The following is an 11,882-nucleotide window of genomic DNA, read 5'->3' on the forward strand; positions in this document are numbered from 1 at the left end:
AGGTGATAGCATTCTTTGTAGCTGTATGGGTTGGATGTCAAGTGGGAGATTGTTGAGAATGTGAAGTCCAACGGTTATTTGACCATTCCTTTACTTCATCTCTTCATTTCTTTGCTCTCGTCATCTTTAAAAAGTAATACATTTGTATAAAAGGATGAGTGCAGATGATGTATTGTATGTGAGAGTAACAGCAAATAAAGATATTGCCCTGCTTTCCTGTGCATGTAGCCTTTAACGGTGAATCATGCAATTCACTATATTATGTGTTTTTCTAATCATCTGTGTTTTTAGTTTTGTTATTTGATATTATTTTATTTGCTCTTTAAACTCAAGAAATCCTAAATTAAAAAGGAATAACATATTTTAAACATATCCTTACAGTTGATCCAATCCAGTGCAATTTCTGGCTCAATATGGAATGGGTTTGTTCTGTTTTATGCTACCTATTTTTGGCATAGTATTCAGTTGTAAAAAACAATTTTAAGCTTTCAATATTTCTAGCATATGATGATGCGATAACTCCCAAGTACAAAGTATAAGAAAAGTGAACATTCATAACTTTAGTTGTCATCTGCAAGATTGGTTCCCCTTAATTTGACCTTGGAATGAAAATAGATAATCAGATTTGATTGAATCAATTTACTTCCTTTTGTTAAGCAGAACCAGATTTATCGAAGAGAAAAATGAATGCAAAGTAAAGCAGTTTCAGTTACTATTAGAACTGGTGACACAGGTGAATAAGCTGCAAGAGAGAATAACACAACAAATTAACTGGCCATCCCTGCTTGCCCAATCAAAACCAAATTATCTGGCCAACCAATTGTCCTTTGATGGCAAGGCCAATTCACCCAGATGTGGAAGTGAATCTGATGGTCCTCTATAAGAAAGTTCTTAAACAAACGACTAGTTATCTAAGACCTCAAGAGGAAAGAAAATTAAAAATTCAGGAAACGGAAAAGCAATAATGCACATCAGGTGCTGCCTGAAAGCAATTGAAGCAGCAGAGGAAACTACCAATCTTCCGGACGTCATTGTCTGTGAGAAAAATTATAGGGTGTTTCAAAGTCTGATTCATCCCCAAATTTATCGCGCCTCTTCAGATTTCCTTCAGCACTCCAATGTAGGAATTGTACAACTAGATGCAGGATGCTCAGTGCTGAATTTTACTGACAATTTGTGGGATGCCAGCTTGATTGGTTGGTGTAGTTGTTTATCAGGCTGACCTCCGATTTACCAGTGAATTTGGTGGAGGAAATGAGTAGCATTTCCTAAAGCGTGGAAATGCCCTTACACTCTGATCATCCAACATTTTGGTTCATACCAGTTATCTGATTGGTCATCAGGATTGTCTAGAGCACTTGTCCATGCCTGCTAATACATTCAGAAGAATCTGTGAGGTTAGCTGGCCAGTGTAGAGTCCTTGTCTAAAGTTTTAAAAACACAAATCTTCCACCATAGAGTTGAACTCCCCTCAAGTCAGTCACTCATGTTGCCTGAAAATCATGGGTAATGCTTCATGAATTCATAGGATTGAAGGCAAGATTTCTACACTAGTTGGATGCTACCATTGCCACAAAATGGAAGTTTGTGCAGGAAGAAAAATTATTTATCTATTGAACGTGCTTAAGTAGATAACTTTTCATTGCAATACATGTTTGAACATTGAAGAAATAATCATTTCATTTGATGGAAAGAAACGGGTCTCACCCACCAAGGTATCTAACATAAATATCTATAGAATTAGATATTGTTGTTTGTCTTGCAACCTGTGCTCTTCTGTCAACACTATGTTTGATTGTTTAAAAGTTCTTGAAGAGGGTGAGTTTGATTTATGCTCCCAAATGCTATATATTGAAAGCAGTTTTACATGAACATCTGTCATTGATCTCTTTGTAGTTCTCACTCCCAATTCTATCAACAGCTCCGACCGCCCATTGGCCAATAGCCTTCTCCATTCCAACCATCTATTCCCCACATATATATCTACCTCACTGCTTTTGGTACCTCCAGTTGCTCCACATATGGCTCCAGAGTTCCTCCAAACCAATAAATTGGGATTCAAATTTATTGTTGTTTCACCAGCGGTTTCTTCTGTTTGTTGAAACAATACAGTTTCTATTTCAAAGTATTCCTCCAATTTCCATCTCATTCCTGCCTTTTCAATTACCATGTGAACCATGTCCTGAGAAAAACTGCGACCCTGCAAAACAGAACACAAATATCATTATTCTCAAACAATATAACCATTTTTCTACATCAAAAACAGTACATTTCAACTTTAATTTGTCAATTGTCACACATGACATGATTTCCTCAAGTGCCTTGCTTGTGCTAACAGTCAAGACAAATGCAGTATATGATAAGCTAGGTGTGAGTCAATTTCCTTCACCAAGTTTACTGTTGAACTAACAAATGCAATGAAAAAGAATATGAATCAAAGTGATCTCCAGAGAAAGAAAAACTAGTTTGGCCTTGTTTGAGAATCAATTCTAAACTTATTTAAGCTTCTGATGCAATACCGATGACTGTGATGCAAGTGACATAGAATAGGTCCAAATCTTCCTGTTCATGAAGGAACTTGCCAAGTCATAAGCAGCAAGAAAGTGCATGCCAAAATCTGTGGGTAGATGATTCCATGCAATCCAACTCCATTGTATCCATGCCAAGTCCAGAAAGAGTTTATCATATAAATTGTTCTCCTGCGCTAAGGCTTGTGTCTCTTGACCTTCCCTTCTGCATAGCAAATGAACTCCACCTTTTTTGCCCCATATTCGTGGATGTAGATGTGATGGGTGTGCCCAAATACAAATCCTGTCCCCATCTTGCAAGCTTCTTACAAAATCATGCTTTTCACTGCAGATGAAAAGATGAAGCTCATCTCTACCATTTTCTCTACTATCTTCACCTCTGTTCCTCACAATTTGAATCCTTAAGACTTCGAATCCACCTCTGATAACAGTGGCATCAATACCACTATCCTTCTCATATAAAACAAAGCAGAAAATAACCCCTACACATCTCATGTTCTGGTCCATTGATATATGAATATCCATTAAAGGTGAATTTGAACCAGTGTAGTTGTCCATGTTATTTTGCATTTGATGATCAAGCCACTTTGGAATTTCTTTCCCATAGAAAATTAATTCCCTTTCCTGCCATACCAAAGCAGCTTCATCAGACATGAATACGCCATGATATGAATAATTTTCTGCTAGAATATGGGTTTCCCACAATAAAAATGACTAACAAGAAATGCAATAAAGATGATAACTACTGAATGACTGAGGAGAGAAGGGAGTTTACACACGGCTACATATTATATTGTCCTTGAAATTCAGAAAAATATCTTTCTACATAAATTTGTCAATATTTCTCCATGAAAATCAAGAATGATGAATGAACAGTACTTCAATAGGAAATAGTTATATGATAAATGCTTTTTCAGCCAACAAAATTCAGTGTTTCTTATTATAGGTTTCAGCTTTCAATAATTGACATCAGTTGCACCATTGCTGCCATCCATCTTTAGAAAAACAAAAACTAATGTAAATGATCACATCATACTTCACTTCTACATCTTGAGATTTATCATAATTTTAATTTGTGGGCAATACTTCAGAAATTGTAATGTTGTGGATAACGTTTCCCACCCTCCTAATACTTTGATTCCTGGAGGTCAAAATGATATTGGACCTAAGGAGATTAATGTCATGCATGAAAAGGAGCAGGAGAATTGCTTGACTAATGAGTTAGATGTTCTAGGTGAGGAGGATATGGGGGGTTCTCTTGAACTTCTTCATAAAGCCAAAATGAGAGCAGACAACTCCTTGGCAGCAGACACCTGGATTTACAACAAGGTGAAGGCCTTGAAGAATAATGTTAAGGTTTTGCAGGGTAATTTGGATGATGATGTTGGAAGCATGAATGCTGATGATATTCCTATGGGGGAGTATTGTAGAAACATGATTAGATCATTATCATGATGATATGTTACATTCATGACTGTGTTTGTCATTGATGTCATTATAACAGTTTTTTGTGGTATTTGACAGAAGAACAACAGAAAGATCAAGTTGGTATGGATAGATAGTTGAGCATTTTCACCAAGCGAGGTTAAAGGGAGATACTACTAAGTGTCTATTATATGTAGCTAACCTCGGAAGCACAAGCTATTAAGTCTGGAAAAAGTTATGCAAGTTTTGGTGAAGACTGTTTTGAGATAAAGTTTACAGAGGCATGTTCTGGTAAACTTATTATATCTCTTAATAGAGTTGTTATTCTGTGAAGCCGAAGTTAAAGATGTGAAGAAGACATTCTGGAGATGATGTAGCTAAGTTCGCTTCTCATAATATTGCATGTATGGAAAGTTATTCAAGTTATAAGACAGAAGATTAATGTTATCGCTAAGTGTAACCTGTTCTTAATGAGGTCCTATAATAATTAATTGCAAAGGTGTAATAGCCGACTCAGGGAATTGTTTTATGGATTCAGTATAAAGGAAGGACATTTTCCTTTTTTATGTATGGATGGTAAATGATTGCAAGAAGCACAAAGAGTGGAATGCGAAGATAAGTAGAGCAGAGTGAATGTGAAGGAAACTTCATTGTGGAAGTTTTATTGTGTGATCCGAAGTTTGATACTTGGATCCGAGGTTTGTGACCTGGTCTACAAGGTCAAACAGTGATTGGTTCAGTTTACAGGACAGAGGAAAGAAGTTAAAGTACAATACATACAATCATTTTGCAAGGAATAGTTGAGAGATTAGTTGGACAGTGAGTTCGGTGATTTTTCCCTAGAAGCTGCTTGGATAGTGGGTCCTTCTGTCTTCTACAACTCCTAATAGGGTTGGAATCTTCTAACAAAGATTCAAAGTCTCCTAACAAGGACTCATATGTACTAAATGTTGTAATAAACTCTTAACAGGATCCATCCTCTAACAAGGAATATTTATATTAGTACATCATCTTGTGGGCATCATTCCCACCGGGGTTTTCCTTCTGATCAAGGGTTTCCCTAGTTAACATATCTAGTGTAATTGTGTATGTACATCTTTGTATGGTTGCTGTTTACTTTGGTTGAATGGTTAAGATTTTTGATTGAATGGTTAAGATTATTTAAGGTGGATAAATGTTTTAATTATTGGGTAACCGATTCACCCCCACCTCCTCTCCCTCCACTCCCCCTCTATTGTTGCTGACAGAGGATATCACTAAGAGGGTGGCTCTTGAGGCTAAAATTGGTGATACCCCTGGGAAATTCATGCAGTATGAGGCTAATCTTCGCAACTAATAAAGGATAATGAGCAGAATATGCACAATGTCACTTCCAATCTCTGTGCTGCTGTTGATAGTTTGCTGAAGATAATGTGTTTCCTGCTGCTGTTTCACTCAGTGGAGGTCCAAGCAAATGCACCACGCTTAACACAAAGAAGGCAAACATGGCATCCTCCACTTTAGCTGTGAAGGATTCTGTAGAGAAGGTTTGCTAGTCTTGGGAAGAGCCTGGCTAAAGCCATGAAAGAGCTTGCCTAGTGCTCTGTTTCTGTTGCTGTTTGTTAGTTCTGTTTAGGTGTCCATTTGGTCTTTTGTTCTGGTTGCTGGTCGGTCCTGCTAGTATTCTGTTTCTTCCAGCAGTGTTTTGGTCTCTTTGTCTTTAAAAGCTATTTCTGTTATAAAGTTTGGTGTAATGATGACTGGGGTTTCAGGTCCATGCAAAACCTACGATGCTATCTTTTGGTGGTAATTATGGTTATATTTGATTATTTTTTGATTATGTTGTAAAGGGTTTCGGGTCTCCCTTAAAACGTTTTTTACCTTAATCCAGAACATTTCAGAAATTGTTGAAGTTTTTCAATCCTCATTCACACCATGCCGTAATCCTGATCAAGTTTTAATTTGCTGGATGGAAACACTGCTGCCTATCAGCTTTCAGTAGGTTTCAACAATTATTGAACTCTCAAGACAACTATTACAAGTGCAGGCAGATGTTAATTATCCTACAGCCATCTCAAAGGTTGTATATTATAGAATGGAATCCATTACTGAAGCAAAATATATCTAAGAAAATGGAGAATGCAGACAGGGTCTACCTTAGCCCACTTCTGTAGTTTAGATACAATGACACCGGTTCCACCAAGGTGTAGTCTTCCCAAAGACTTTAATGACTCCAAGCCTGTGATATCTGTGCCCTTAAGGCTCTTACATCCCGTTATATTGAGATCTACCAAAGCCTGTAAAGATCCCAGTCCAGGTAGACATTCCAATTCCTCACAGTTGTGCAGCATTAGAGTCTCCAAACATTTCATGTTTGAAAAGTCTGAGACTCTCCTCAACCTTTTACAGTAACTTACATCAACATGCACTAGACTTGCTGGAAGGCAGGGCAATTCTAGAAGCTCTTCACAACCACGAAGAATCAGTTTAGTCAATTTATGTAGGTATTCAATGTTCATGGGTAATTTGCAAAAATTGTTGTATTCTAGATGAACAACCTCCAGAGACATTAGCAATGCAAACTGTGCAGGTAGCATCTTTAGTCCACAAGAACTTGCTTCTAGAACTTGCAGTGCTCCAAGACCTGATAAGTTTCCTGGAAGCCTCATAAGATTATAAATTCCATTTAATCTTAAGATCCTAAGTTTCTCAAGGTTTCCCAAACTTTCAGGGAGTTGCAGTATATTGCAGCAAAAAGAAAGATTGAGTTCTTCAAGATGGCAAAGTTTCCCAATATCTTCAGGTAAGCAAATAAAACCAGATGAGTCCACATCTAAAATGCGCAAGCCTTGGAGGGTCCCAAGGGAGTTTGGCAGTCTCTTCAAAGCAATGGAGTTGCTTATAGACAATTTTTCCAAGAGGAACATGCCTGCAAAAAAGTCTGGTATCTCAGATAGCGAAGTAGATATTAATAAAAGCTCTCTCATTGAGGTGAGATTTCCCAAATTGTCTGGCAGCATAGTAAGACCAGTACAATGAGAAAGGTTTAGCTTTTTTAGTGAAACAAGTGCTGAAAAGCTATGTGGAAGTTCCTTGAGATTTTGACAGTTTGACAAATCCATATACTCTAGCTTTTCTAGATTGCCAATTGACTCAGGTAATGTCGTTATGTTCATACAACCATGCAGTTCCAATTTTACCAAAAAACGTAGCTTCGAAAAATCTGGAAGTTTCTCAAGCTGGGAGCACTTACTGAGATTCAAAACTTTAAGATACTTCGGTGCCTGTAAATAGAAGTTTTGATTAGATCATAACTGTCCATAAGTAAAACCAAGACAAGCAGACAACCAAGGTGAAATTACCTTTTGATGAAATTGGTCACCCCATACTTGCTTGATGCTGCTTTGGGGAAGTTCTAGAACTGCTAGTTTCTTCATTTTCAATTCTACAGGTAAACAGTCCAGAAAACAACACTTCCACCTTAGCCATATCAATTGTGAGGTTAGCTTTCTGAAGTCTCCTTGAATTATTGTGTTGCTAACTGAAAGCAGACGCAGGTTCTGCATTGGCTCAAAATCTTCTGTACTCCAAACTTTCCACTTGTGAGAATCATAGATGATGCCTTGAACACTTCTTGATACCTGTTCCATAGACGGGCCTTGTCAGTTGCATTGCATTCAGAGCTCACAAAAAGAGACAGAGAAAACTTTTCATTCTGAGAACTCATTGGTTTGCTAATTTTTGTATAATGTTTTACTTTTCCCTTTTTGTTTGCAACTCACACCTGAGGCTTTCCTCACAGCCAGTTTTTTATTTATTTTCTTATAAGTTGGGGTTAGATTCTAACCCTAGCCACTTTCAGATACCCACTGACCACATATTCCTAAAACCTAATAAGAGTACTTTCAATAAATATCAAGATATATTACTTGGAAAGTTAGTTTCTCAGCCACTACCATGCAAATTTACCCAAGTAAACAAAGGATCATAGGCCACTCATATTAGGAAGAAGTTCGTTTGGTTGTTTGAAAATGACTTTACTAACTGGGTAAGTCTTCCACTGCAAGAAAATCAATTCCAGCAGACAAGAATCATCGATCCAAAATTAGATGAGGACTATGCAAGTTTTCAGATCTTATACCCATATATTTAGTTAGTTTCTCAACCACTACTAGGAAAATTTACCCAAGTAAACAAAGGAGGATAGGCCGCTCATATTAGGAAGAAGTTTGTTTGTTTGAAAATGACTTTACTAACTGAGCAAGTCTTACACTACAAGAAAACCAATTTCTGCAGATGACAATCATGGATTCAAAATCAGATGAGGACTATGTAAGTTTTCAAATCTTATACCCACATTTTTCAAATGGCAGGATTTATTTACAGCATTATATTTATAGAAGTACAATAACATGCATCAGAGAAGTACAAGTTTCTGATTATTAGCAAAAGACATGGTGACAGGTTACATAGGACTTATATATGAGTCTTCCAGAAATGAGAAAACACAATAACGAATTAATAAATTAGGGATAGTTTTGTGACATCATCATGTCAAGATTTAGAGATAAAATTACCAAATGATCTTTAAAAGCTTTTCTAACTTCCTTTTCATCCCACAATCTGCTGCGTTTTCCAGGATCGGCAGGATCCTGCTTTCTCACAATTGCACGTCCCATGTCACGGAGAATGTCATGCATTTGCAGACGATCATCAAAACTGAACTTTATAAGAGATTTGGCATAAAGATTGTGTATAGCCAGATTTGCAGACCATCCAGAACTTTCCCAAATGCTCAAGACTCTGCATTTCTCGCTTCCAATGAAGAAACATGCAATATCAAGAAAAATTTGTTTTTCTGTTTCATTTAGATTATCATAGCTAATTCTTAGCCTTTCCTCAATTTTGGTAATTTCACAACTTTCTAACTGTTTCAAGACTTCAACCCAGATTTTGGAGTCTTTCTTGTCATACAAAAGCCGAGCTATAATCTCTATAGTTAGAGGAAGCCCTTGGCAGGCCTTTACAACCTTCTCAGTCAGGTCTTGATAATTTTTACTGGGAAACTCTTGAGAGAAAGCATGCCGACTAAACAATCTCAAAGCTTGATCATAGTTGAGCTCATCTACATGATAGGATATATGATTATGGTTCCGGCGTAGGACATTTGTATCTCTAGATGTTACAATGATTCTTCCCTGGAGATGAAACCAGTGTTCTAATAGTTCATCTAAAAGATCTTGATCATCAACATCATCAAGAACCAGAAGTGCATTAGTGATACTTATAGAATCTTTTCCTATCCAGCTGTCTCCTTCAGCAGAATTTTTGTCTCTATGTACCAGATGTTTTACTATTTTCCTTCGCAGTTCGGAGTGTTCAGTGTTTCTAACATCTGATAAAAAGTAACTGCGACTGAAATTGAAACAGATGTTGTTAAATACTGATGTTGCAAGAGTTGTTTTGCCTGTGCCACCCATCCCATAAATACCCACTATTATCAGTCTTTCATCGGACTCCATTTGTATTAAGGTAATCACCTCTGCCACACGTTCCTCAAGTCCAACAGAGAATTTAGGAACTTGTCTTGTTGTTTGCAGCTTTCTAAGGATCTGTGATGTCACAATATCGACAAGCTTCCCTTCATATCTGCATAGATAAAATATTAATAAGCTGATGTGTACATAGACAAATTAACATTTTAAGAGACCTAAAGATAGCCAAATCTGGACACGAAATGCAATGTCCCCTGAGGATGGAATATATGAGGTAATGCTTTCCTAAAAGTTAAAACATAACAAAAAAAAAGCCATATAATAAAATGTTACAGTTGCCAACTCATCCTACCTAACAGGTTGACAGAGTCAGCCTCTTTTAACTAAATGATCCATTGTCTGAAGGGTATTTAAGAATCTATTGGAGCCCTTAACCTTGAAATTTAAACATGCAAAAAGTACATGAAAACATTAGCAGGTAAAACTGTAATTGCAAGGGCCGAACCCCCAAAATGCACCATGTGAATTGTTTTGATTACGTAAAAACAGGTTTTAAAGGATTCGAAACCTTGTACAAAGTATCAGAGAAACAAGTGCAGAGAAGCTCAGAAAACAGAAGGCCTCATAGCCAAAAAAGGAACAGACTAGACAAGCCAAAAACAAGAGGCCAGAATACAACTATGCATGAAAAGATGGGAAAAGGAAAGCCAAAGGAAAGCAAAAATACAGCCCCAAGACAGCTACAGTCTTCAGAAGATCTGCTACTTGGTCTGCCAGGATGTTCATGTTATCTGCAGATGCTTTCATATCATCCAACTTTTTTGCTTCCACACCCTCATTCTTCTTGGAATTAGCCCTTGTTCTCTTGCTCGGACCGTGGTCCTCTTGCATAACTCTAGAGTCTTGGTCTTTACCCTGTTCAGTAGGGTTTTAATTGTTAATGTACAATAACTCTAAGATTTTCTCTTGGCTTAGTCCAAAGGTCCATATGGTGATGAGATACATATAAACTTATGATGCACTATGTGAGTAATTCATAGATGTATTACTAGCAGAGTATACTCCAAGTTGCAAAAACTGGCCGAGTTTTCTGGCCTAGCAAGCTTTTACGACTTTTACTAGCACCAAAAACTCGTACAGTTTTATAATAGTTATTAGAGTTATAAAGGATGGGTTCATCTTGATCTATTGGTTTTACTGAGTAGACAGTGTGAGCTGGTTGTATGCAGACAAGGGGATGCTTTATTCAGGACTGACAACTCTTATAATAATAGAGTTTCTTCTTCTATTAGCTTCTGTCCGCATTCTAGAACTTGTGAATAATATTGATTGGGAGGGTTCATTTCGCATAATTGAAGTCAATTATTTTTCTTCCATGTCATTCTCCAATTGGCAGTAACTCACTTCTAGCGCCCATTTCGCAAATTTCTTTCCTATTATTATTCAAGTCCAAATTTCAAATCATGTGATCACAAAGAAATAATGCAGTTGAAAATAACAATACCTACCCATTAAAATCATCAGGGAGAGACCAGCCCGAGAAACTAGAAGCTTCATGTAGAGCCCTGCACCACTTCTGCAGGGTATCTTCACTGTATCTGAGCGAATCCCTATGCTGTTGAAAAGCTTTAGCAAAAGGGCCCTTCTGATGGCGAACTTCTTGTGGCTCAACATCATAGAATATAGGAATCATAGTACTCTTGGATTCCACCATCATTACTAATTCATTGAGGCACCATACGGAGTAGGCATAGTTTTTTGAGAAAATGGGGATCACTATACGTGAATTCTGTATGGCTTGTTCTAGGCTCAATCTAATATGGTTTCCTCTTTCAAGGGTCTCCTTGTCCAGGAATACGTTAACTTGTGCGGCAATTAATCTATAGTAGAGATGGTCCACTAAAGTTTTCCTCGTGTCTGGTCCCCTGAAGCTCAGGAACACATCGAATTTTATACTAGCCATGTTTGGGCTTCTTAATGCTGGATTAAAGCAGGCCGGTCTATAACGCGTGCAATATATTTTTGATTCTAGACAATCAAGAGAGAGGTAAGTTCCCAAGATATTAAGAATGGCAATCCAATCCGATGCATTCCGTCAAGTAATCAACTTTCTGGAAGTGTATATAAACAAAGACACTCCGAAGTAGTGGACTCTGTAGGATTCTAAAATCGTGTTTGAACAATTGTCAGCTGTATTGTTAGACTGTCTATTTTTCATAATGACACTTGCTTTTCTTGGTGTCGTAATAATATATTTGTTGATATATCAGTTTCAAAATGTTATAGTTTGAAGTCGTATCAACAAACTGATTCAAAAGCATAATAGTGATACATTCATGTCAGTGTAAATATGACATTAACACTAATCAATCAAATCAAAAAATTTAAAAGATTACATGAAATTTCAAATATTTATATTTTTTTCTAATTTTTCATTATTTTATAAATCACATTT

The 11,882-nt window shown here is 37.0% G+C and overlaps 1 protein-coding gene across 3 annotated transcripts; it reads right to left on the reverse strand.

Moving 5' to 3' along the window:
- Positions 1–684: 684 nt before the first annotated feature.
- LOC149537185 (uncharacterized) lies at positions 685–11,564 on the reverse strand. 3 transcript variants are annotated; one of them, XM_089807332.1, is made up of 7 exons: positions 10,936–11,564; positions 8,510–9,581; positions 7,295–7,573; positions 6,089–7,216; positions 2,520–3,152; positions 1,712–2,200; positions 685–1,368 (listed from the first exon to the last, which is right to left on the reverse strand). In XM_089807332.1, the coding sequence occupies exons 1-6, from the start codon at positions 11,388–11,390 to the stop codon at positions 1,733–1,735; spliced, it is 4,035 nt and encodes a 1,344-aa protein (XP_089663458.1). In that variant the 5' UTR covers positions 11,391–11,564; the 3' UTR covers positions 685–1,368; positions 1,712–1,732. The 3 variants fall into 3 exon arrangements, with proteins under 3 accessions (XP_089663458.1, XP_089663457.1, XP_089663456.1); XM_089807331.1 differs by having other exon boundaries at positions 685–1,493; XM_089807330.1 differs by having other exon boundaries at positions 685–2,200.
- Positions 11,565–11,882: the final 318 nt, after the last annotated feature.

Source organism: Cupressus sempervirens, chromosome 10, assembly GCF_028749045.1.
Source record: "Cupressus sempervirens isolate cs-2001-9-10 chromosome 10, ASM2874904v1, whole genome shotgun sequence".
Classification (NCBI taxonomy): domain Eukaryota; kingdom Viridiplantae; phylum Streptophyta; class Pinopsida; order Cupressales; family Cupressaceae; genus Cupressus; species Cupressus sempervirens.